The sequence below is a fragment of the Neolamprologus multifasciatus genome, chromosome 9 (genome assembly GCF_963576455.1).
Source record: "Neolamprologus multifasciatus chromosome 9, fNeoMul1.2, whole genome shotgun sequence".
In the NCBI taxonomy this organism is placed as follows: domain Eukaryota; kingdom Metazoa; phylum Chordata; class Actinopteri; order Cichliformes; family Cichlidae; genus Neolamprologus; species Neolamprologus multifasciatus.
Genome location: NC_140447.1, coordinates 5937163 through 5962023, shown reverse-complemented (window position 1 = coordinate 5962023; position 24861 = coordinate 5937163). Strand labels below are relative to the sequence as shown.

Below are 24861 nucleotides of genomic sequence, written 5' to 3'. Positions count from 1 at the left end.
AAGCTCTTTTAGAAATAGCTGAAACTTGAACACTCTCAGTTAATCATTAAGCAGGTGTTGAGATTAGTTTTGTCAAGACTCCATGTAAGTTGCATTATGTCTTGTCAAGGGTCATCATATTTATACATTTTGTGTTAATATAAAACATCACAAAATAATTTTTTGAAATTCTTTATTCACAGAATCAGCTGTCAAGATGAGTTCTTCCAGTCATCAACGTAAGTAATTGATTTACTTATTTTTGTATTATTCTTTAAATTAATGTTCACCACATTTATAAAATGTTGTTTAATGCTAAACATGCTGAACATTAAATTATTTGAATACTTTATATACAAAAACGGGAACTTTGAATATTGGTTTGGAACTGATTTCAATAAAAATTTAACTTGAAAAATTTTTTATTTAATTTTAGCTTAATTAATTTTGAGTATTTATTTGCAGCTAAAGCTTTAACTTGATAAATATTTTTCTTGACTGTTGCTTGTTTATTATTACTGTCTTTGGGGAAAATAAGTATAATCAAATGAAGTAGAAAGGTTTTACATCAGCATTAGCACTTCAGATGACACCATGATGTAACTAGGTAATTTTATTTTCATTTTATTATTTTCATTGGGTTGCCAACGTAACAAAACGAGTAAGAACTTACAAAAAATATTTTTATCACAATTTCTGTTTTAAATTTTTATTTAGATTTATTGAGTTTGTGCTCATTTTTGGACTCTAGTAACCGCTTTTGAGCTGAAAGTAATGATCAGAAGACCTTCCAATAGCAAGTACTTGATTTAAAATTCACACTTTAATGCCATTGTCAATAGCTACAACAAGGTTGGCAGTATTGTTTTCAAGTCATCAATTTGTGTGTGTAGACAGTCTGCATCTGTGTTTGGGAGTAAGTGTCCTTTGGCACATTTATGATTCTTGATGATTCCTAAGAATACTAAGAGTTTGAAACTTCATTTCTGCAGAAAACCCTGTGAAGTTTACTATCACTCTGTTTGGAACAAAGCGTGACTTAATGAACAAGATTGGATGTGCATTCCTCAATAACAATAATTTTGTTGAAATGGAGAACGACTTGGTCATTGGAGAGAATGAGTTATTAAGAATCATCATCATTCCTGATTTCTTCAAAGATGATTGTCCCTATCCAGACCAGCTGATTATTGACCTCATGGCACATTCTGATTCTGGAATTCATCTGTTCATAGTGGCAACAGAAAACCATGACGAAATAAGACATCAGATCTCTAGGTTTACAGAATTCTTTAATAAACCAGTCAAACAACAATTACTAACCATCATAGAAAACAACGAAAACTCCAGTATAATCCTTTGCTTGGAGAACCATCAGTTGTCTCTAGAAATGAACGAATTTGCTGATTATTGTTACTCCATATGTGAAAGCCATGAACCATTCCAGTGTCAAGACACAGACTACAGTAAAAAGGTTGTGGACAGAAGGAAAGCTGAACTGAAACGTAAAAGGTAAAAATTGTATTTTGTTTCTTTCTTTGTGTCACAAATAATTCTGTCTAAAAGCGTCTGTTAATCTCTAGTAACACAATGTCTTTGCTTCACCTTGTTCTCTGTCACTGTGTCTGCGTGAACAAAAGCACTCCACTAAGCAGTAAGATCATTGTCCATATGTTTTTACAGTTCTTGAATATTGCTCCTAAGTGGCATTTATGCTTTTTTTTTTTACACAAATAGTTGCATAACACATTTTTGTTCCCACATACTCTTAAGTTAGTTGTAAGAAGCATTAGGTACATTGTGAGAATACATTTTTTGAACATTTGTGTAGTTTTTTCTTAACATTGCATTAACAAATTCAGCCCTTTAGATTAAAACTTTGAAGGTGAAGCCTAATTTTTAAGGCCTCTAGGGAATTCAATTAAACTGTTGACCAGATGAGTTTTATCGGGAGAAAGTGTGGATATGCATATAAGATTTATTATGCTGGTAGGTGCACTTTTGGTAATGACATTTATTATTCACTGCTATAAAGGTATGTAAAAATGTTCCCTGCAAAAATTCCCTGTCCATAGCGTTTTTGTTTATTGTGGAGAGGGTGATATTTGTGATATTTTATAATTTCTTTGTTGTCATTTGTTTTGACTTACAGTACTAATAACAAATGTGCCAGGAACAAAAGGTCCCCTCTGTATAACCATGAGAACAAATGTAAGTTTCTTATTTATATATATCTGTTGGGGGACTCACTTTTTTGTGGTTATTCACATATGAAATTACAAACAAGAAAAAAGTGAAAAAATATATATACACCAAGTTAACCAGACAATCCATTTACTATACTTAAAGACACGTGTCATCAAAGTTTGATCTTTTAGTTGTCATAGACAAATGAGCAGAACTACTTGCACAACCTTATGCCGGAGTGTTGCAATACCTGAATTGAATGCATAATTGCATTGCAATTGCACAATTTAAATGTTACAGTGACATTGTGTGATGAAACATTTTGCAGATGTGACTAAATTTAAATCCTTCAAAAGTGAATTTAAGACCAGTAAGTTCATTAGCAAATATGCATCTAAGACATTCTGAAACTTTAAGGATATTTGACAGGATCGGTGTTAGTCATTTAAGGACAATAAAGAGTTAATAAAATAAAGCTGTTTAAATGATAAACTGTAACAAATATGTGAATTAGAAAATTTATAAAATGAAGTGAGAAAGAAAATGGGATTATTCCATGATATAATTTTTGCAGTATCCATTTATTAATAAAATAATTCAGAGGTAGCTTAAAGCTCAGACACCATAGCTCCTCACTTACCGTATTTTCACGACCATAAGGCACACATAAAAGTCTTAGATTTTCTTCAAAAAGTGCGGCGCACCCTATAGTGCAGTGCACTCTGTGTGTGTTGTAAGGAGGATGTAGTAGAGAACACCATGAGAACGCTAAAGGGTGAAGTGTGGGCGTTGATTGTATATACAATCGCACATACTTGTATAAAAGAACAGGTATGTGCGTTATGCAGAACATCGTTGTTATGCTTATGAAGCAAAGTTTAAACTGAAGGCCATCAGCTACGCAGAGGAACATGGAAATCGAGCAGCCGCGAGAGAATTTAAGATTAATGAATTGATGGTTCGCAAGTGGAGGAAGCTGGAAAACGAGCTCCGACAGGTCAAGAAGACGCAGCTGAGTTTCCGCAGACATAAGGCGAGGTGGCCCGAGTTGGAGGAAAGACTCGAGCAGTGGATCATCGAGCAAAGATCGAGTGGAAGAAGCGTTTCGACTTCACCATTCGACTAAAAGCAGTTTTGCTAGCAGAAGAAATGAAAATTGAACATTTCCAAGGAGGTCCGTCTTGGTGCTTTCGTTTCATGAAACGGTGCCATTTTCCCATCCGGACCAGGACTACGGTAGTGCAGCAACTTCCAGCGGATTATAATGAAAAGCTGGCCATCTTCTGCTCCTACTGCAGCAAACACATCGGCAACAAACACATCCAGCCCAGCCACATCACTGACATGGACGAGGTGCCGCTCACTTTCGACATCCCGGTGAGTCACACTGTGAAGGGGACCAGCACAGTAGCGATCTGCACAACGGGGCACGAAAAGCCTTCTTTTACTGTTGTGCTTGGCTGCCATGCTAATGGACAGAAACTGCTGCCTATGGTGATTTTTAAGAGAAAGACTTTGCCTAAAGAGAAGTTTCCAGCAGGAGTCATCATTAAGGCAAATGAAAAGGGCTGGATGGATGAGGAAATGATGAAAGAGTGGCTGTAAGGAGACCAGGTGGTTTTTCCCACGCATCACCATCGCTGTTGATCTGTGACTCTATGCATCTCACAGCCGATGTGAAAAAACAAGTGAAGCAAATGAACTGTGACCTTGCTGTCATTCAGGAGACCTGACAAAGGAACCGGCCGTTCAAAGTAAGGCTGCGAGCGGCGTGGGAGCGATGGATGAGCGATGGATGAGCGATGGATGACCAATGGAGACCACGGTTTCACTAAGAGTGGAAGGCAGCGCCGGGCGAGTTACGCCACAATTTGCGAATGGATTGTCGATGCTTGGGCTAACATGTATGCTTGCACTGTTGTTCGAGCTTTTGCAATAGCCGGCATCAGTTCCGAGGAGCCGCACGGCACGGAAAGTGACTCTGACGGTGAAGAACGTGACCCTGGAATGTTTGATGGAGATTTAGCGCAGCTGTTCAATTCAGACACAGAGGATGAGGACTTCGATGGGTTTGATTGATGACAATTACCAGTAATATAGATGTGAGTACTAAACTCAGTTTTGCTCCTGCTTTATTTTTAAATACGCATACTTGTATGCGCCCTATAATCAGGTGCACCTTATGTGTGTGTTAAATACAGTAATGGCACACATAACTGAGACTGCGCCTTTTAGTACGGTGCGTCTTATGGTCGTGAAAATACGGTAATGTCTGACACTGTTTTGAGAAACTGCTGGTAACTGTAGATAAAATAACTAATTATTTGTTCTAACACTATATTCCAGTTCAGAGTGCCTCTGATGGAAGTGAAGATATATTTAACATCATTCTGCTGGGTAGCACTGGAACTGGAAAGAGTGCCTCAGCAAACACCATCGTGAATGCTGGAAAACACAACAGTTATGCAAATCAGCATTTTACATCTCAACCAAGCCCAGTACCAGTGACCACCAAGTGTGAGGAGAAAATAGTAGAGATCTTTGGAAAACATTTTAGAGTGGTCGACACCCCAGACTTCTTTTACGATGAGGAACATGTAAACCAGGCACAAGTATTGGAGTGTAAGAAGTACTGTCAGCCACGGCACTGCGTGGTATTACTTGTGATACAGCTGGGCAGGTTCACAGACGGTGAGAGAGGAATATTACCAAAGCTGGAGAAAAAGCTTGGCTGGACGATCAGGAATAACACAATCATCCTGTTTACACATGGAGAAGATTTGCAGGGCAGTGTAGATAAATTTATTAGTACACGGAGTCACCTCAAGGGCATTATTGACGCTTGTAGCAATCGTTACCATGTGTTCAAGAACACCACCAGCAACTCTAAACAAGTCACAGAACTCATCAAGAATTTTCCAGGGATGTTTCCTATTTCCACCGAAGAACTATCAGGTCAACGCTGCTGTTTGTGTTAACTGCAGCTAATATAAAGTGAATGTCTACATGAGACGAGTTGGAACCAGTTTGTGCAGTGTAGTAAATATAAATGAAATATACTAATGCTGGGTGTTCATACTATTGTTGTATAATTTAATGATATGCTATCTGTAATGTTTTTTTTAATGCTGTTTTATGCTCAAATTTCATGCCAACTGTTTGCCTCTGAATATGTTTTTTAAGCCTTTGGGCAAACATAAAGAACCTTTTGAAATGTACAAATCTGATTTAAAAAAGATATATATGTACATATATACATGCACTAAATCTGTAAGCTTGTTAATAAATGCACCATATATTATATAGAGAAAAAATGTCAACCAGTAAAATAACATTTGATAGCTAATCTTTTTGCATATGATGTTTATGCAAGGCAGTGTTCAAAGAGATCAAAAAGGCACTGCAGCAAATAATAAACTAAGCCACAATAAATGTTGTTGACTCAAATTAGTGAAATGTCTGGGTCAGTCTTCTACTTTTTTCTGCCACTGTTAATGTGTTCTGGTACAATTGGTTGTATTGAATTGCTGAATAAGACAAGGGGTTAGAGGAAAAACAACCAAAATGTATCATACATTTTGGTTGTAGTATATATATCTACAACCAATTGTAGATATATACAACAATTATTATATGTATATATCAGTACATATAATAATAATAATAATAATAATACAATTTATTTGTAGGCGCCCTCAAGGTCACCTTACAGTAACACGTAAGCAATACCATAAAAAACATAAGAAAAAATGTATATATAGCAAACATGGTAAGATAAAATTTAGACATAAACAGTCATAAAAGTATAAAAGCAAGTATAAAAACTGAGCAAGGTTAAAATGGCCTAAGACAGATCAGGTGTATGCAATTCTAAATAGATGGGTTTTGACTAGTGATTTAAAAGTGGTGAGACGGTGTGTGGTCCGTAGAGCAAGTGGGAGTGCATTCCAAAGTCTCGGGCAGAACAACTAAAGGCTCTGAGTCCAATGGTAGTCAGGCGAGCAGGTGGAACTGACAGAAGGGAAGCTGAAGAAGAGCGGAGTGTACGAAGGGGCGAGTATGTATGGAGAAGATTGGATAGATATGGAGGAGCAAGGTTATGAAGCGCTTTGAAAGTGAGAAGCAGGATCTTGAAATTGACACGGAGGTGAATTGGGAGCCAATGGAGCTATTTAAGAACAGCTGTTATATGTTCAGTGGATCCAGTGGCGGTCCTAGCCTGTTTGGCGCCCTGGGCGAACACTCCCTCTGCCCCCCCCCCCCCCACACACACACACACACAGACAAAACATATTAAGGATTGTACATTAACATAAAGCTGTTGTACACAAACATATGAAGACAGAGAGAGTATGCATAGTATGCAAACGGCTACCAAACAGCCATCATAATTCGTCATACAATGAGAACAGGACAAATCAACAATTGACAACGACTAATTAATATTAAATTCTGTAACATAATGTATTGTTTGGAGTTTAGTCTGTTACTGTTACTATTTTTACCATTTCATCTTGGAGCAACTGTAACGCACATAATTTCCTTAGGGATTAATAAAGTATTCTGATTCTGATTCTGATAGTTTCAGGATGACCTGCCATTATCCAATGACACATCTGCTTACCTGCATCTTTTACTCGTTTCTCCTCCTCTTCTTTTCTCTTTTTTCTAAACTAAGCACCTGATGGCTTTGAACTTTTCTTGTCCATCTTCCATTGGTTTTAATTTTGCACTCATCCTACCCAACAGCCATCCCTCAACCCAAGGATCACCACAACATGATCTAACACACCGACATCTTAGTTCACAGATTCACTTTGTCTAGGGTGCATTTCTGAGATTTCACACAACCCAGGATTCAAATCATCAATACATAATGGGCTTGGATTTACATGTAACAATGTAGTTTATATTTGGAAAAGTGCGCAGAAATGTGAAATGGCACAAATACTGATAGATCAAAAATTTCAATAAAAATAATAAAGAAAATCATAAAGAAATTAAAAGCAGAAATTGTAAATAATAACATATTTAACTATCACAGGTGCAGTATCTTTGTCATTTCCTAAAGTGTGTAAAGACATAATCCTAACGGTGATGAGGCAGAATTTATTACATTTTTCAATGGCATGAATATTTGGGATTTTCTATACAGTATTTGTCATTCTAAAGAAAAAAAAACATTAATATGGTCTGTAGCGCATCTGATCTATGGTTGTCATCATTGATGTATCACCCCAAGGGTGCACCCCAAAGGGATCAATAAAGTTAAGTCTAAGTCTAATACATACTTGTGGTTAAGTATTTGAACTACCCTGATAGCTTTAGAGTTTCTCCGTACATTGTACAATTTTTGTCTTTGTTTTTCTTTTAGCCAACAGAAGATCCAGCTGCATACCATACCATACCACCTTTATTTATAAAGCACTTTAACATAAAACCAGAGTTTTGTACATGCTAATAGCATAAGTAAAGAAAATTAAAAAATAAGATAAAATAAAATAAATAACTAAATAACTAAAATAAATTAAAACATGTTAAAACAAATTGAGTCTACTCCTTTAATCAGTGCCAAAGGCTTCAGGGAAAAAAATATGTTTTAAGAAGACTTTTAAACTCAGAAAGAGAAGAGGCCTGCCTAACGTGCAAGGGCAGATCATTCCACAACTTTGGAGCAGCTACAGCAAAAGCACGGTCACCTTTAAATTTATACTTAGTTTTCGGTACCTTAAGGAGCTACTGATTGGCGGACCTAAGGGAACGGGCAGGTGTATATGGTTGTAGTAGCTCCGAAAGGTGGGGTGGGGGTGGGCAGGCCATTAAGAGATTTAAAAACAAATAAAAACAATCCTAAAATGTACAGGTAGCCAGTGGAGTGAAATTAAAATTGGGGTAATGTGCTCAGACTTTTTTGTTCCAGTTAAAAGTTTAATTTCAACCAACCTGCAGGCGCCTAATGGACGCATTACTAACCCCAAAATAAAGTGCATTACAATAATCCAGTCTAGAAGTAACAAAGGCATGGATTAATGTCTCAAAAAGCTGTTTTGATAAGATGGGCTTTATTTTGGCTAATTGCCTCAAATGAAAAAAAGCTAGATCTTACAACAGCTCTGACCTGGCTTTCAAGTTTAAGATCTGCCTCCATTTAAACTCCCAGATTCGTGATGACTGGTTTAACATACTGTTCCAGCGAACCAAGATCTATAGCAGTGGCCTCAGAAGCGCCACCAAAAACCAGCACTTCTGTTTTCTGCTCATTAAAATGTAAAAAGTTCAAAGCCATCCAGGCCCTTATTTCATCAAGGCATCTGAGCAGCTGGTCTACTGAGAAGCCATTTATCTTTTTAAGTGGGAAATAAATCTGGGAGTCATCAGCATAGCAGTGGAAGGAAATCCCATGTTTCCTGAAAATAGACCCAAGGGGTAGGAGACATAGGGAGAAAAGAAGTGGGCCTAAAACTGAACCCTGTGGGACCCCACATTGAAGAGAAGCAGCAGAGGATACAAACTAACCAAGTTTCACAGAGAAAGTTTGCTCTGCCAAATAAGATCTGAACCACTCCAGTGCAGTACTCCTAACACCCACCAACTGCTCTAACCGGGAGATTAAAATATTATTATCCACTGTATCAAAAGCAGCAGTTAAATCTAACAGCACGATAATAACGCAGTCACCTGAGTCAATTGCTACAAACACATCATTAAACACTCTTAAAAGGGCAGATTTGGTACTATGTAGAGCTTTAAAACCAGATTGGAAAACCTCTAAAATACCGTGTTGATTTGAAGATTGACAGGTACAACACCAGAGGACAGACTACTATTTACAATAGATTGTACAACTGATGCTATAGTGACAAAAACCTCTTTGAAAAATCGAGGAGGGAGAGCATCATAAGGGGAACCTGAGGGCTTCAGGTGAGCAACCAACTCCTGCAGGCAGTGCAAAGAAACTGGCTCAAACCTGTCAAAGACAGCAGAGCAACAGAGGGACAGGGATAGAAGGGTCGAGAACGGACTGGGAAATCTGCGCTTTCACAGATAGCACTTTATCAATAAAGAAGTGTAGGAAGTTTTCACAAATTTCCTGAGAGGACTCGACACCAACAGTCTGTGGAGCATGAAGGACCATGTCAATAGTCTTAAATAAGACATGAGGCTTACGACAATTTGCCTGAATAATAGCAGCAAAATGTTTCCTCTTAGCATCTTTTACAGTTTTCTGGTAGGAATTCCAGTAATTTTGTAATATTTGGTATGACACCTGAAGTTGATCATTCTTCCATTTACGTCCAGCTCTCCTACACTTTCTTCTGGCAGCACGGGTGTCTTCATTCAGCCAGGGTTCAGATTTGGCTTTAACTTGCCGAAGCTTAAAGGGGGCCACCGCTCTTCTGTATCATTACATATGGAATCAGGAAGGCTGCAGTTCTGATTAAAAAACAATAGAGAACTGACCAGCAGAGGAAGGGTTAAAAATGTGACAGCACCTCACAACAACAGGAGGAAGATTAACTTTGGTACAAGGAAGGGAAACCTCAAACAAGACAGGCTTATGATCCGACCATACAATATCACAAACCTCAAACCAAGTTAGAGACAGGTAAATTGTGAGTTAAAACAAGATCCAACGTGTGCCCATATTTTTGTGTAGGCACAGACACAGGTTGCACAAGATTAAAAGAGTCAATAAGATTTAAAAAGTCCTTTGCCATTGGCTTGTCAGGGCAGCACACGTGAATATTGAAGTCCCCAACAATAAGGACATGATCATATTTTGGCATAATTTCAGCCAACAGATCAGAAAAGTCATTTAAGAAGTCCTTATTGTATTTTGGGGGTCTGTAAACCACAGAACAGAGCACTGTGTGAGAGCAACCTAGCTCAAACATACTCAGTTCAAAGCTACTACGTGATGCTGAAAACGGCAGTGGTTTACATTTATACTGCTTCTTAAAAACAACCGCTAGTCCTCCTCCTCTGCCTGATATTCGAGGAGAGTTTAAAAAGCAGCAGTCATCTGGTAAGAGATCTGTGAAAACGCTGGACTCACCGGCCCTCAACCATGTCTCAGGTATACAGGAAATCCAGTCCTTGGGTCATAAATAAATCCCTTAAAATAAAAGTTTTATTACTCAGCGATCTAGTGTTCACCAAACCAAACCTGGTGGAGGTCAGCGTGTTCGTGGCTGACTGCGAGACCCGACACAGCGGCCGCAGGTTCTGCAGGTTTGCAACGCGCCGACGAAGATGCGGGAAAATCTGATCCGAGCCAACAACGGGCACCAGCGCGGCAAAAAGACATGACGACGCACAGATCCACGGTCGTTCTAAGGAGCCTTAAGTTTCACGAGCAGACCGCTACGTTTGCCCCAGTGTCTGAAACACTTTCGCCGTAAGGCTGGGGCCAGGGTCCGACAAAGGTTAGCTGATATCCCAGATAGGAATGGAGGTAACGTCTTATGTCCAGTATAAGTTGCACTGGTAAGATCACTGGCAACTAGTCGGAGGTTCAACAGAGTTTGGCAATTGTACATTAAAAGAGGGTTGACTCTAGCAATAAAAAACAACGCAAACAAACACAACAGGGGAAGAGACAGATGGCAGAGACAAAGTAATGTCTTGATCCTATAGATTGAACTCAGACGTTTTCAAATTTATGAAACAGAATGACAACATTCAACAATTAGACTTAACAAGACTTAACAAGAAGGTAAAGGACAATATCCATGAGCAGGACACCACAGGCTCATACAAAAAAATTCATGGCAGGCTGTAGAAATTTTTATTGAAAAGTAGAGCTGTTTGACCAAGATGTAACTTAGGTCTGTGTTGGAAGGTTTGGACCTGATAGCTTTGAAGTTGCAATTTACACTTGAATTCTTTTTTTAAATTCTTATTAACGTAATATAAAGTACTTTTTTCTTTAAACACATGTGTTCTGCAAATTCTGTTTAAAATTGCAAATGCTCTCTTTATTACATCTCTTTATTATAAAAAACTCACTGAAAAGCCTTCAGCTAATCCAAAATGCTGCAGCAAGAGTACTGACAGGGACTAGAAAGAGAGAGCATATTTCTCCTGATTTGGCTTCCCTTCATTGGCTTCCTGTTAAATCCAGAATTGAATTCAAAATCCTGCTCCTCACATACAAGGTCTTAAATAATCAGGCCCCATCTTATCTTAATGACCTTGTAGTACCATATCACCCTATTAGAGCACTTCGCTCCCGCTCTGCAGGCCTACTTGTTGTTCCTAGAGTATTTAAAAGTAGAATGGGAGGCAGAGCCTTCAGTTTTCAGGCCCCTCTTCTGTGGAACCAGCTTCCAGTTTGGATTCAGGAGACAGACACTATCTCTACTTTCAAGATTAGGCTTCAAACTTTCCTTTTTGCTAAAGCATATAGTTAGGGCTGGACCAGGTGACCCTGAATCCTCCCTTAGTTATGCTGCAATAGACGTAGGCTGCCGGGGATTCCCATGATGCATTGAGTTTTTCCTTTCCAGTCACCTTTCTCACTCACTATGTGTTAACAGACCTCTCTGTATTGAATCATATCTGTTATTAACCTCTGTCTCTCTTCCACAGCATGTCTTTATCCTGTCTTCCTTCTCTCACCCCAACCGGTCGCAGCAGATGGCCCCGCCCCTCCCTGAGCCTGGTTCTGCTGGAGGTTTCTTCCTGTTAAAAGGGAGTTTTTCCTTCCCACTGTCGCCAAAGTGCTTGCTCATAGGGGGTCATATGATTGTTGGGTTTTTCTCTGTATCTATGAAGCGCCTTGAGGCAACTTTTGTTGTGATTTGGCGCTATATAAATAAAATTGAATTGAATTGAAAATTAAACATGTTTCCTTCACCAACCTCACACACAGATCCAATAAGATCAGGAAGTGGGCAGTATAGTACAATATGTGTTATTTTGTACTGTGCTGCCCAAACTAAAGATCTGCTGAAGTGTTGGAAATGATCCAGATGTTTATTTTGGATGATACAGCAGAAGATCAGACATGAAAGTGGAGATAACACAGAAGACCTGCAGCAAAGGGTCAGAGGTCAGACTGGGCCACTGGATTCAACAATGAGCCAATGATCATCAAGTAGTGACTAAAGCAGAGCCCTGACGTTCTGACATTTATCACACAGTTAGAACAAATGTCTGCTGATGACTTCATCTCATGAAATGACTGATAGATGTCAATTCATTGATCAGCTGAGCTGCTGCTGCTGATCTTCATCGTGCACAGAAACATTCAGCTTGTTTCAATCAGTAAATAACTCCCACTACTCTCAGTTTGAACTGTTCCCACTCAAAATGCTGTGAGAACAATGATCATTGTAGAACTTCACAAACATCACGTGTTGTTTTCCACATGTAAGATCAGCAAACATACAGAAACTTCCTGTTGCCACACACGGCCTCTAAAATCTCTTCCACGGTTTCTGTCTGAAGTCCACTCTCTGTGTCGGATCCACAGGAAACAACAAGATCTTATTAACATGGTTTTCAATGTGTCTCCTTACAAAAAGTCCAACCAATGAACAAATGTGTATATTTGTGGAGGCCGAACAAAAGCATGACACATTTCTCTGTTTCTATAAACTGGTGTCAAACACAAATATGAAGAGTTTCATTGACAGACTCCAAAATGCCCCCGCAGTGAATCAAAGGGAAATCCTACAGTGTGGCCAGAGAAGCTCAATTGCTCCAACATCAACACATCCACAATGTTGGATCCAGTTCTACCTCACAGAGTCACTAAGACACACCCTCTGCCAGCATTACAACAGCTCCACCTGCTTCACCTGCCTTCCTGTATTTGTTGTTGAAGACTTCTTCAGCTTCTTCTCAAGGACATCAGCTGCTTGTTTGGCAGCAGAGGCAGTTAAGAAGCTTCCTGAAAAACACTGAACAGTGAGTTCACTGTGGCATATGACAAATTCAGCTTTCTATGTGCAAATGTGTCTGTGTCAACCTTTCAAATGCTGTTGAATCCAAAACATCAGCGGCTCCTTGGCTGCTCACTTCATGCACTTCTGTCTTTGTGACAGTCCAATGACATCACAGCTGTTTCCACCCCCAGTGTCTCAGGACTGGACACCTTTAAACATGTCGAGGATCAAACAGCCGTCCAGCTAAACATACATGAAACTATCAAAGCTGACAATCATTCCAATAACATCTAATGGTACATATATATAGACACAGGACTACAAGGAAATGGCTCTCAGCATCTGGCTGTGGGAACAAATGAGTCCCTGTTTGTGTTCAGATTGTGTGCATGTTTTAGACGTGTGTCACATGTAGAAACACAAAAATCCCACAATGACACAAAGATTGGTTTGACACAACTGTGCAGCTGTAAGTTGTTTCTAATGATTCATTGAAGCTCTTCTAACATTCTGGAGACGATCAGTACATGAATCTGTTCAACACGACAACAATTTGACTTCAATGTGAACGTTTGCCATTAAATAACCTTCTTCATCCAGCTGACAGCATCCTTCATTCTATGATATTAACAGTTCCTCCTGTTGATGACAAACCTCTGACATGATCTGCTTGAGGAGCTTTTTCATGTGAAGCTCTCTGAGCTCAGGGCTAAGTTGCTGTGTTTCATCTTTAAGAGCTGCTGCCTCCTCGCCGTACTTGTTCTTCTCTTCTTCTCCTAATGACACCATTTCTGCTTCATATCTTTCACTGGGCCTAAATCAGATGAAGAGTAGATCTACTGCTGTTCACTGTTTGTGTCAATATGGAGAAATATGCAAAGACAAACACAGCACACATTGTAAAAACTGTGATTTGGTCTAGTCTAGATAAAGGCGAGCAGCCGGGACCGCTGCTGCACTAAAAACAGGTTTCAGTGTTTCCATGTGTTTGTGTGTGTGATGAAGGCTAAAGAACAGAGATATGAACTATTGCCAATATGAATCCTGATGGCATGACGTGGGCATAGACCCACCAAAGCAACACTCAGCTCACCTCATTCCAGGCGCTTGTCTGCTGGAGACCATGAGCCTTGTTAGTCACACATTAGCACCATGGTAGGAAACAGCCTCCATCATTTCATTAGATCTGAATTTGGACTGTTTCCCTCTGGATGAACCAAGTGTGTCAAATCTATTGATCCAACACAAACTATCAAACACATTGGCTCACAGTCAGATTGGCTTTGTATGGATGGTGTAACAGGGGGCTGGGAAAGGATGCTGAAAGCTGAATATAATACAGAACAATAACAGGACATATAATAATGTAGCAAACATGATCTTCAACAGGCACACTTCTATTATTCATGATCACAAACACAAAGAACTTGTGCAGCCCTGATATCAGCCCTAATATATGAGTGTGTTTGCCCAAAGATTGAAACAGCATCAACATGACAGCTGTAAGAAATCTTCTCTCAGCCTTGTTTGGCAGAAGATCCCTGCAACAAAGATTGTAGCTGAAAGATGACGTGTGTAAAGTTTGCTCTTTGGGAGGGTTGAGGCTGTTTTTAGACCTTTGATAGTTTCCAATCCAGTTCTGAAAGACAGAAATAAAAACAACATCATTAAGATCAGATCATGGAGCTGTTTTCTGCCTTGTTTCTATCTTCACATTACAAGACTTTACTACAATAAAGATGCTAACATGTATCTGTAGCAACAACATCGTTGAATCTATAACAACTGGAGCCAAACCAGTGGCTCTGCTGGGATCACTGGTGAGCCAACACTTCCTTGTTGGATGCAGATTTCAGGGCTTCCTTTTGCTCCTCTGTTATAACTGTTCTCTCTTCTCAATAAATGATGACACAAAGGAATCAGCAGTGACAAAGATGATGCTGAAGAGAAGCACACATTTCACACATATAACAGACCAGTCCAGTTACACACACCTCTGCTTGACATTAGGCCTCAAACAAAGACACAAAACACTAACTTGACTCTAAATAGAACAAACGAGCAGCTTTTTCTGTTCTGTGCTTATTTATATTTGACACACATGCTTCTCTTTGTGCAAACACACATTGACCTATAAGGGTAACCTAGCACACAATGATTGGACAGCACAGTGATGATGCTGGGAGATCCTATACGAAGCAACACAGAAACACTGAGAACAAAACCTTAAACATTGATTATGTTGAGATAAGCAGCCGACCCAGTCTAGATAAAGGCGAGCAGCTGGGACCGCTGCTGCACCAAAAACAGGTTTCAGTGTTTCCATGTGTGTGTGTGATGTCTTTACTTATACTGGTCAATAGACTTTAGTCAACACATTATTGAAAGGTGTTACACATGAAATAAAAACAGTGTTTCATCTTTATTCCTCTGAAGCAGCTGCATTATAACCAATCTGCTCCTTTGTGGCCATTTAAAACAGCCTTAAATAACTGTTGTTATATTTGTTGCAGTTTCTGCTCCTCTTGGACAGACGACTCTTGAAAAGACATTTTTGAATTTCAACTTTTAACTGGATAAATATCGGATATATAAACGTCTGCAACAAACTGATTCCAGCTTCTACCTCATGATAGGAATGTTTTTGTGGCTCAAGATGACCTGATATCTTTCATGTTGGAGACATTTGACACATGTTTCACATATTATAGACCAACAAGTTATTCATAGCAGTTTAAATACGGGGAGTCACTTTTGGGCCCAGCAGATAAAACAGAGCCAATATTTCCTTCTTTATTTAAGTGACGTGTGTCACAGATGTGACCTAGTAAAGTGTAGCTGAACATTAGTAACGTTATTAACACTCTCAGCTCGTCCTTGTTCCAGACCTGAAGATCCTCTTCTTTCATTCAGCAGCAACTTCAGGTCTCTGATGGTCCAGGGCTTGTTGTTGGGAAACAGCCCTGCTGGGATGATGGTGTCCTCACAGAAACAGTCAGTGATGCTGTTGATCTCCATCACAGAGCATGTCCCAGTCTGCAGTCTCAGTCCTGCAGGGCCTCGCTGGCTTCCTGACTCCACCCAGTCAACAACAGGAAGTGTTTGAAGTGTAGGAACAAACTGAGGCTGTGGTCAAACGGGAGTTTTTATCTCCTCGCTCTGACTCTCACTGCGGCCCCGCTGCTGTGTCAACATGTGTTTGTGCTAAACAATGATGGAAAGTGTTATAAATGACTTGTTGGCCTCTGATCTGTCACAAACAGCTGAAACGTGTCTCTCATGAGTCACATGAAGGTTTTTGACAGAAAGGACAAAAAGTAGCTGCAGTCAGTTTGTGTCATTTTTATATTTATTCATCTGGGAGAAAAATCTGAGGGACATTAAAATGTGTTTTTCAACAGAGACAAGAACATAAATATAACAGAACAGGTAAATGAACATATTTCAAGTAAACAGCTGGACTGATCAGGTCCAAACACAGAGTGATAAACTTGTCAAACAGCTGTCATATCTTTATATATAAGCTCTTTATAAATCCTGTTCACTGCAGTCTGTTTACTAATAATGTCAAACTGTTAGAAACACAGAAACATCAGAATCGTCTTTGTTCACATAAACCTGTCTGGGATCCTTTGTTGTTCTTTTGATGCAGAGTTACATTATAAATATAAAGAGTTATTTCAGAGTCTCATCAGTTTTCCTACATGTCTTTATTGAACACATCAGCAGGGCTGAAGCTCTCATGTTAAACACACACTGATCTATGGACACGTTCATGTGTTTCTAACAGAACCAGGCTGTTATCAGCCCTGCACTAACATTATGTCACACACACTGAATGTAACAGTGACAGTTTATATCATCACACAATCAGCTGTGATTGTGTCCAAGCCGGGGCTCGAACCGGCAACCTTCCGATTACAAGGCGAACTCCCAACTCTTGAGCCACGATCGCCCCTGCAATAGAATAGATAGCAATAGAAACCAATCATTTACTGACAGAATGTCTGACTGAAATAAGTGCAGATTATGTATGAAGTATAACTGCACACAGTAACTGTATTACAATAAGGACTTAACAGCGCCCTCTGCTGGAGTGTTTTCACACTGAGAGCAGCTTTCCTCTGAATTCAGTGAGGTTATGACTGAAATTATTGGTGTAGTCGGTTTTATAAAGATCAGACCACTAAAAACAAGAGTGTCTCTGCTGTCTGTGAGGAGATGGAGCCGAACATCAAGCTGTGCTGTTTCACAGTGAAGCCAGGCGGCTGTCACTAGGAAAAGTCTTGTCCCGAGTTTTTGAGCTCAGAGACCAGATGAAATGTTTTTGGAGCAGGAGCACAAGTATGAAGTTGCAGAGTTAGTGATGAGAGCTTCCTGGCAAAACTGGCCTACCTGAGTGACATATTTGGAAATGAAGTAAATCTACAGCTTCAAGGGAAAGATAAAAACCTCCCTCAGGTCACAAGATCAGCTCTGTCACTGGAAAGCTTGCAGTGTGGAGCAGGTGACTCGATGAAGGAAACACAGATTCATTGGAGAATCTGCATGAATTTGTTGACACTACTGACGATGATGCCGCCTCAGTGACTCCATATATCAAGCAACATATTTCATCACTGATGGGATACTTTAAAAAGGACTTCCATGAAAACAGTTCCCAGCATGACTGGGTGAGAGATCCTTTCAAAGCACCAGCTCCAACTGGTTTCAGCTTTGCAGAGGAGAACCAGTTCATTGACGTGACGTCCACACTGAGACTGCAGTTCACATCACAGACACTGAGTGGATTCTGGCTGAGTGTAGAGAAGCAGTATCCGCTCTGAGGGCAGAAGGCTGTGGGCGTCCTTCTTCCTTTAGTCTCATCTTTGTGAGACTGGCTTCTCTGCTGTTGCTGCAGACCAAGTACAGGTCATGGGTTGGATCATTTAAATGAAGCTGGACTCAGATACAGTAAATAAGTTGATTGATCATTAATTAATAAAGCTGGTCAAATACATCACGTGGACACATGTGATTGTGTATTGTAGTATTGATCCCAATGCTGGTATTAGTACTGGATCAATAACACTGGATGGATGCGTTCAGCATGGAGCCCTGAGCTGTGTTACAGACAAACATGGAAAACTGACAGGTCTGTGTCATTCACAGTCTGTAACACTTCTAAACAACAGAGGCTGACCCAAGTGCCTCAGAGCCAGGCACGCTCACATCACAGCTCTCTAAATAAGCCAGTTTCAAAATAAGAGCTGAAAGCTGTGTTTGGTTGTGTTAGCTTATTATTGTGGAGACTAACATTCAGTGATCATGTGTTCAGACTCATAATGATTACTCTCAGAAATCCTGATCTTTGTATTTACTGTGTGTTGGATCAATAACTGAGATTCATCGTATCACACAGCTGTGCTGCTGCTGCTGGTGATGTCAGCACATCTGGAACAATACGAGGTATCTGCTACCAGACTGAGCAGGACGTGAGACCTGTGGACTGTTTAAAGCTGTCCCTCCACAGGTCACTCAGACCTGATCCACACCTCAGTGATATTCTCTGACTTCCTCAGTAGAGACAGAAACCATTCAGATCTGGGACGATCAGCTGACTGATGATGTCACACAGACTGTGTTTTTCAGGAACAGTGATTCTGATGTGAGCCTGCTAGCTGACAGCAGACCTGATGAAACCACATGTTCACATCTGTGAGGACAGACTGGACTCTTTGACTGCACCTTGGTTCTCCTCAGAGGTCTGTACAGGAGCATGTCCACCCCCACTGAAGATCTCAGTCACTGTGAAACATAGAAAACTGCTTGTGTAGCCTCTGCCTCACATGTAGATACAGCTACAGGTTTCTCTGTCAGTCAGACTGAAACAGTGTCCTGATGCTGCATCATTCAGCTCTGTGCCCCAGTCAGCATCACTGTGAGCTACCAGTGTCAGTGTTTCTGCCCTTTTCCTGTAACACTACACTCAGCACAGGCTCAGCTGGTATCCAGTGTTGGACTTTGGCTTCAGCTGCTGTGATAGATCCTCTAACATAGATCAGCTCTGCTACATGTTGTTAGATAAGTGCAGCTGCCTGTCATGTCCTGATGTTTCTCTGGGTCAGCAGCTTCTCCATCAGAGGTTCACATGGAGCTGATCCAGTATCTCCAGTAACTGTGTTCTGTGCCTCACTGGTTCATCCTTCTGTCTGTGTGACGTCAGTCAGATGTTGAAGTTAAACTCTGTAATCTTCACTGTGTCACAGAGTTCAGTGAGTCCCGTTATTCACAGTATCAATCAGATCATCAGAGAACAGCTGATCAGCAATCAGTGGTGCCAACAGCACCTCCTGTGGTGAGAGGATGCAATAATGCAATGTAGCATTTTTACACTCAACACTTCCAGTCATGGAAACTGTCTGTTGGATCTGTTTGACGTTGCTTTCTTGTGTTGCTTTCTTGGTTAGAGTTCCTCACAAATGTCCAGATTATTCTTCTAATGAGGCGTCGACCATGTTTTCAGTTCTTTGGAAGAAAACATCGCCCTTTGCCATCCTTACTTTTCTTTGACTTCTTCAAATGCAGCTGAACTCCAGCTGGTATTTTATTGGACTTTGCAGCTGTTTCTGGTCATCAGTTCGTTCCTGCAAACCTCTGAACCTGAACAACAATGATGCTGCATTGCTGGCTGATCCCAAAAGGTTGATTCTGTTCATCTGGACGTTTTCAGAAACGTTTGCTCACTGATCAGGTGACTTCTTCAGTCTCAGCTGACTGCAGCTTTACAACCTTACAAACAGCACATTTGCACAATGACTGAAACCAGCAGCAGCAGCACCTGATATATATGATACTAATATAATACATATATAATCCATACTAATGATGAAGGAACTGAGCTCACAGTCCATTGTTCATTCAGTGAACTACTCAGTTTATTTTGGGCCTCAGAAATGCTCACTCTGTTTGTACATCACTGTCAGCAATAGACTCATTCTGCTGTGTGGACAGGAACACATGTGACATCACTTCCTGTTTGTTTGTGACTGAAGAGGAAGAAGTTTACAAGGAATCATTTAGAAGAGTTTCAAACATCAACTGATTGAATCCATGAATCTGAAAACGTGTTTGTGAGTGAAAGAGACAGACATGTACAGACTGAACTATCTGTTCAACAGTCAGAGTGTTTCTGTAACAGGAGACACTCTTTACACCCCACTCAGCACAGGGACACTGAGGAACCAGGAGACCTGACCATAAACCCAGGATAAAGAGTTTGAGTGAATGTGGTGTTGAAGGTGTGGAGGTGGATCAGAGTGTCAGAGGAGACTCTGTAGAAGGACAGAGTGCCAGCAGGACAGTCCACATACACTGCTGCTCTGTTAGAGACAGAGGAGGAGGAGGAGGAGGAGGAGATGGAAGTTTGTATGTTATTGTGCCAGACATAACGAGGACCATCATCAGAGCACCACAGACTCCAGGACTGATCATTCCATCCAAACACACAGTCTCTGTCTCCTTTCCTTCTGATGCTTCTGTAACTCACTGATATACAAACGTTTCCTCTCCACTCGACCTCCCAGTAACAGCGACCAGTCAGACCATTTCTACACAGCAGCTGAGGAAATAAACCATCAAATCTGTCTGGATGATCAGGATATGACTGAACCTCCTCCACACATGTCACCTTCCTGTTGTTGTCAGACAGTTGGAGCTTTGTGTGCACTGTGTTTGTGTCGATTGTGAGTTGACAGGAATCTGATGGAGAGAACAAACACAATCCAGCTGCAGTTATTGATCCATCATCTGTTCATTGATTGACACTTTGATGATGACTCCTGACATGATGAAGATGGTTGTGTGCTGCTTTGTTTTCATGAATCCCATTAAAAACACACTTACACTTCCTCAGACCTGGTCTCAACCATCGGACTCCAGCAGGCTCCACCCTGAAAGGAGGAGGGGGGGTCAGAGCAGCACAGTCAGCATGCACACATGGACATTACATGGCTCTCATACACACACTGTTACACACTGAGCTCAAAGCTCGGCTCCACTGTTTTATTCAAAGAAATCTACATTTATTTATCAGCACATTTAAAAACAGGTTGAGCCAAAGTGCTGCACAGAGTAGAGATAAAATAGGAAACATACACAGTAATTACTATAAAGACTCGTCAGAATTGAAAGCTACAGAGTACAAATGTGTTTCCAACCGGGTTTTAAAAATGTCGAGTGTTGGTGACGACCTGATGTGAAGGGCGACTGTTCCAGAGTTTGGCTGCAGCGATCGATAAAGCTCACCTCTGTTTTTACGTCTAGTTCTGGTCAGAAGCTACTTATCTGCAGATCTGAGGGCTCGACTTGGATTATTTTGTTAAAGAGAGATAAGATGGAGCCAATCACTCAGAGATTTAAAGACAAACAACAAGATCTGGAAGTGGATTCTACCACGTACTGGTAACCAGTGGAAAAAGCTGGAAAAAGCAGGTGATGGGTCGTCTAGCACAGACCCACCGCTGGAACCAGACAATTCATGAGGGAGAGAACTGTGACAGCGCCGTTCCTTCACTTGACCTCAGTCGCTCTCGTCTGCTCCCTTTTAGTTTTTGGCCCCCACCTTAATATGAAAATTGAATGTTACAGTGGGGCAAAAAAGTATTTAGTCAGCCACCGATTGTGCAAGTTCCCCCACTTAAAATGATGACAGAGGTCAGTAATTTGCACCAGAGGTACACTTCAACTGTGAGAGACAGAATGTGAAAAAAAAAATCCATGAATTCACATGGTAGGATTTGTAAAGAATTTATTCGTAAATCAGGGTGGAAAATAAGTATTTGGTCACCTCAAACAAGGAAAATCCCTGGCTCTCACAGACCTGTAACATCTTCTGTAAAAAGCTTTTCTGTCCCCCACTCGTTACCTGTATGAATGGCACCTGTTTGACCTCATCATCTGTATAAAAGACACCTGTCCACAGCCTCAACCAGTCAGACTCCAAACTCCGCCATGGCCAAGACCAAAGAGCTTTCGAAGGACACCAGGAAAAGAATTGTAGACCTGCACCAGACTGGGAAGAGTGAATCTACAATAGGCAAGCAACTTGGTGTGAAAAAATCAACTGTGGGAGCAATCATCAGAAAATGGAAGACATACAAGACCACTGATAATCTCCCTCGATCTGGGGCTCCACGCAAGATCTCATCCCGTGGGGTCAAAATGATCATGAGAACGGTGAGCAAAGATCCCAGAACCACACGGGGGGACCTGGTGAATGACCTGCAGAGAGCTGGGACCAAAGTAACAAAGGTCACCATCAGTAACACACTACAACGGCAGGGAATCAAATCCCGCAGTGCCAGACGTGTTCCGCTGCTGAAGCCAGTGCATGTCCAGGCCCGTCTGAAGTTTGCCAGAGAGCACATGGATGATACAGCAGAGGATTGGGAGAATGTCATGTGGTCAGATGAAACCAAAGTAGAACTTTTTGGTATAAACTCAACTCGTCGTGTTTGGAGGAAGAAGAATACTGAGTTGCATCCCAAGAACACCATACCTACTGTGAAGCATGGGGGTGGAAACATCATGCTATGGGGCTGTTTTTCTGCCAAGGGGACAGGACGACTGATCCGTGTTAAGGACAGAATGAATGGGGCCAAGTATCGTGAGATTTTGAGCCAAAACCTCCTTCCATCAGTGAGAACTTTGAAGATGAAACGAGGCTGGGTCTTCCAACATGACAATGATCCAAAAGACACCGCCCGGGCAACAAAGGAGTGGCTCCGTAAGAAGCATTTGAAAGTCCTGGAGTGGCCTAGCCAGTCTCCAGACCTCAACCCCATAGAAAATCTGTGGCGGGAGTTGAAAGTCCGTGTTGCTCGACGATAGCCCCAAAACATCACTGCTCTTGAGAAGATCTGCATGGAGGAATGGGCCAAAATACCATCTACTGTGTGTGCAAACCTGGTAAAGACCTATAGTAAACGTTTGACCTCTGTTATTGCCAACAAAGGTTATGTTACAAAGTATTGAGTTGTATTTTTGTTATTGACCAAATACTTATTTTCCACCCTGATTTACGAATAAATTCTTTACAAATCCTACCATGTGAATTCATGGATTTTTTTTTCACATTCTGTCTCTCACAGTTGAAGTGTACCTCTGGTGCAAATTACTGACCTCTGTCATCATTTTAAGTGGGGGAACTTGCACAATCGGTGGCTGACTAAATACTTTTTTGCCCCACTGTAGTTTGATTATGTATGACACTTTACAGTGTTGTGTGCGGAGCTGAATTAACCCACCAATCAGGGTGGGATATGGATCTCAGGGGACACCAGCCGGGCTTGATGCAAGCAGGGAAAGTTTCTCAATGAGTAAAAGTTACAGCAGCGTTGCCCTGGAGTGTTTCTTTCTTTTCTGTGCCTGGCTGGCTTCCTCCTTTCTATTGGGCAAACGCGGACATTCGCCCCAGCGCGCTGCGTTCACAACACTTCAAAAAAAGTTGTTTTTTTTAAGTTGCTGCCCAGCGGGACATTATACGTATATAGATTTATACACACGTCAGTGGGAGTTTTAGTTATTTTTTCACAGAGAGAGATCTCATATTAACTCTCAAAGTGATGCGTAGGCGGCGGGATAAAAGAAAAGTAATGAACTCAATGCAGCCCAATTTAGTCTGCAGTCACAGTAATTCCAATGCATGGCCAGACCACCGCTCAGCAGATATTTACAAGCTGTGTGATGCCATTGAGAATGTTGGTTTGCCATGGAAGAGGTTTGTTGGAATAACAACAGATGGAGCGCCATCAATGACAGGGAGGAAAAATGGACTGGTGGCACTTGTTCAAAAAAAACTGGAAGAGGAAGGCGTGGAGGAGGCCATTGCTCTGCACTGCATTATCCATCAGCAGGTCCTTTGCACCAAATGCCTGAAGTGTGATGTCTATTGTTGTGAAATGCATCAACCAAATCAGATCCAGGGGCTTAAAGCACCGAAGGTTCTGTGCTTTTTTAGAGGAAATGGAGTCAGAATATGGGGATGTGCTCGACTTCACTGAGGTACGTTGGCTCAGCAGGGGAAATGTATTAAAGAGACTTTTTGAGTTGAGAGCAGAAGTGAAGCCTTCATGGAGAAGGATGGAGTTAGTGTTCCTGTGCTAACTGATCCCAAATGGCTCATGGACTTAGCTTTTCTTGTTGATATAACACATGAGCTTAATGTACTGAACAAGACGTTACAAGGCCAGGGGCAACTTGTCAGTGCTGCCTATGACAACGTGAGAGCATTCTCCACAAAACTTGTGCTCTGGAAAGCTCAGCTCTCTCAGACAAACCTTTGTCATTTCCCAGCATGCAAGGCACTCGTGGATGCAGGCACACCATTCAGTGCTGACAAGTATGTTGATGTCATTTTGAGGCTACAGGAGGAATTTGATCACAGATTTGCTGACTTCAAGACACACAGAGCCACCTTTCAAATTTTTGCGGACCCCTTCTCCTTTGATGTGCAAGATGCCCCTTCTGTGCTTCAAATGGAGCTCATTGAGCTGCAGTGCAACTCTGAACTCAAAGCAAAGTTCAGGGAGGTGAGTGGAAAAGCAGACAAGCTTGGACAATTTTTGAGAGAATTGAGCCCTAGTTTCCCTCGGCTTTCCCGAATGTTCAAGCGGACCATGTGCCTTTTTGGTAGCACATACTTGTGCGAAAAGCTCTTCTCCACTTTGAACTTCAATAAGTCCAAGTACAGGTCCAGACTTACGGATGATCATCTTCAAGACATACTGAGCAACTGCTTCCTCCCTCAGGCCAAATCTGGCTC

General features: G+C 41.1%; 3 protein-coding genes and 1 long non-coding RNA gene across 6 annotated transcripts in view; 2 read left to right on the top strand and 2 right to left on the bottom strand.

The window, feature by feature from the left end:
- LOC146510906 (uncharacterized) lies at positions 1-5356 on the top strand. Its single transcript, XM_085172868.1, has 5 exons — positions 1-84; positions 183-218; positions 972-1491; positions 2132-2190; positions 4513-5356. The coding sequence occupies exons 2-5, from the start codon at positions 197-199 to the stop codon at positions 5142-5144; spliced, it is 1233 nt and encodes a 410-aa protein (XP_085028994.1). The 5' UTR covers positions 1-84; positions 183-196; the 3' UTR covers positions 5145-5356.
- LOC146510903 (stonustoxin subunit beta-like) overlaps positions 1-24861 on the top strand; it is a 360716-nt gene that overhangs the window by 297120 nt on the left and 38735 nt on the right. The window lies entirely within an intron of this gene.
- On the bottom strand, positions 11215-14843 carry LOC146510905 (uncharacterized). Of its 3 annotated transcripts, XR_014876112.1 has the most exons (4): positions 14152-14843; positions 13713-13872; positions 13142-13267; positions 11215-13063 (listed from the first exon to the last, which is right to left on the bottom strand). It is a non-coding gene; the product is annotated as an uncharacterized LOC146510905 (long non-coding RNA). The 3 variants fall into 3 exon arrangements; XR_014876111.1 differs by having other exon boundaries at positions 11215-13267; XR_014876113.1 differs by having other exon boundaries at positions 11215-13301; positions 14152-14842.
- The window catches only part of LOC146510904 (NLR family CARD domain-containing protein 3-like), a 42993-nt gene continuing 38080 nt past the window's right edge, over positions 19949-24861 (bottom strand). Inside the window, 2 exon segments of the mRNA XM_085172842.1 lie at positions 19949-20798; positions 20943-20989. Coding sequence (XP_085028968.1) covers positions 20260-20798; positions 20943-20989 — 586 coding nt within the window. The 3' untranslated portion in view covers positions 19949-20259.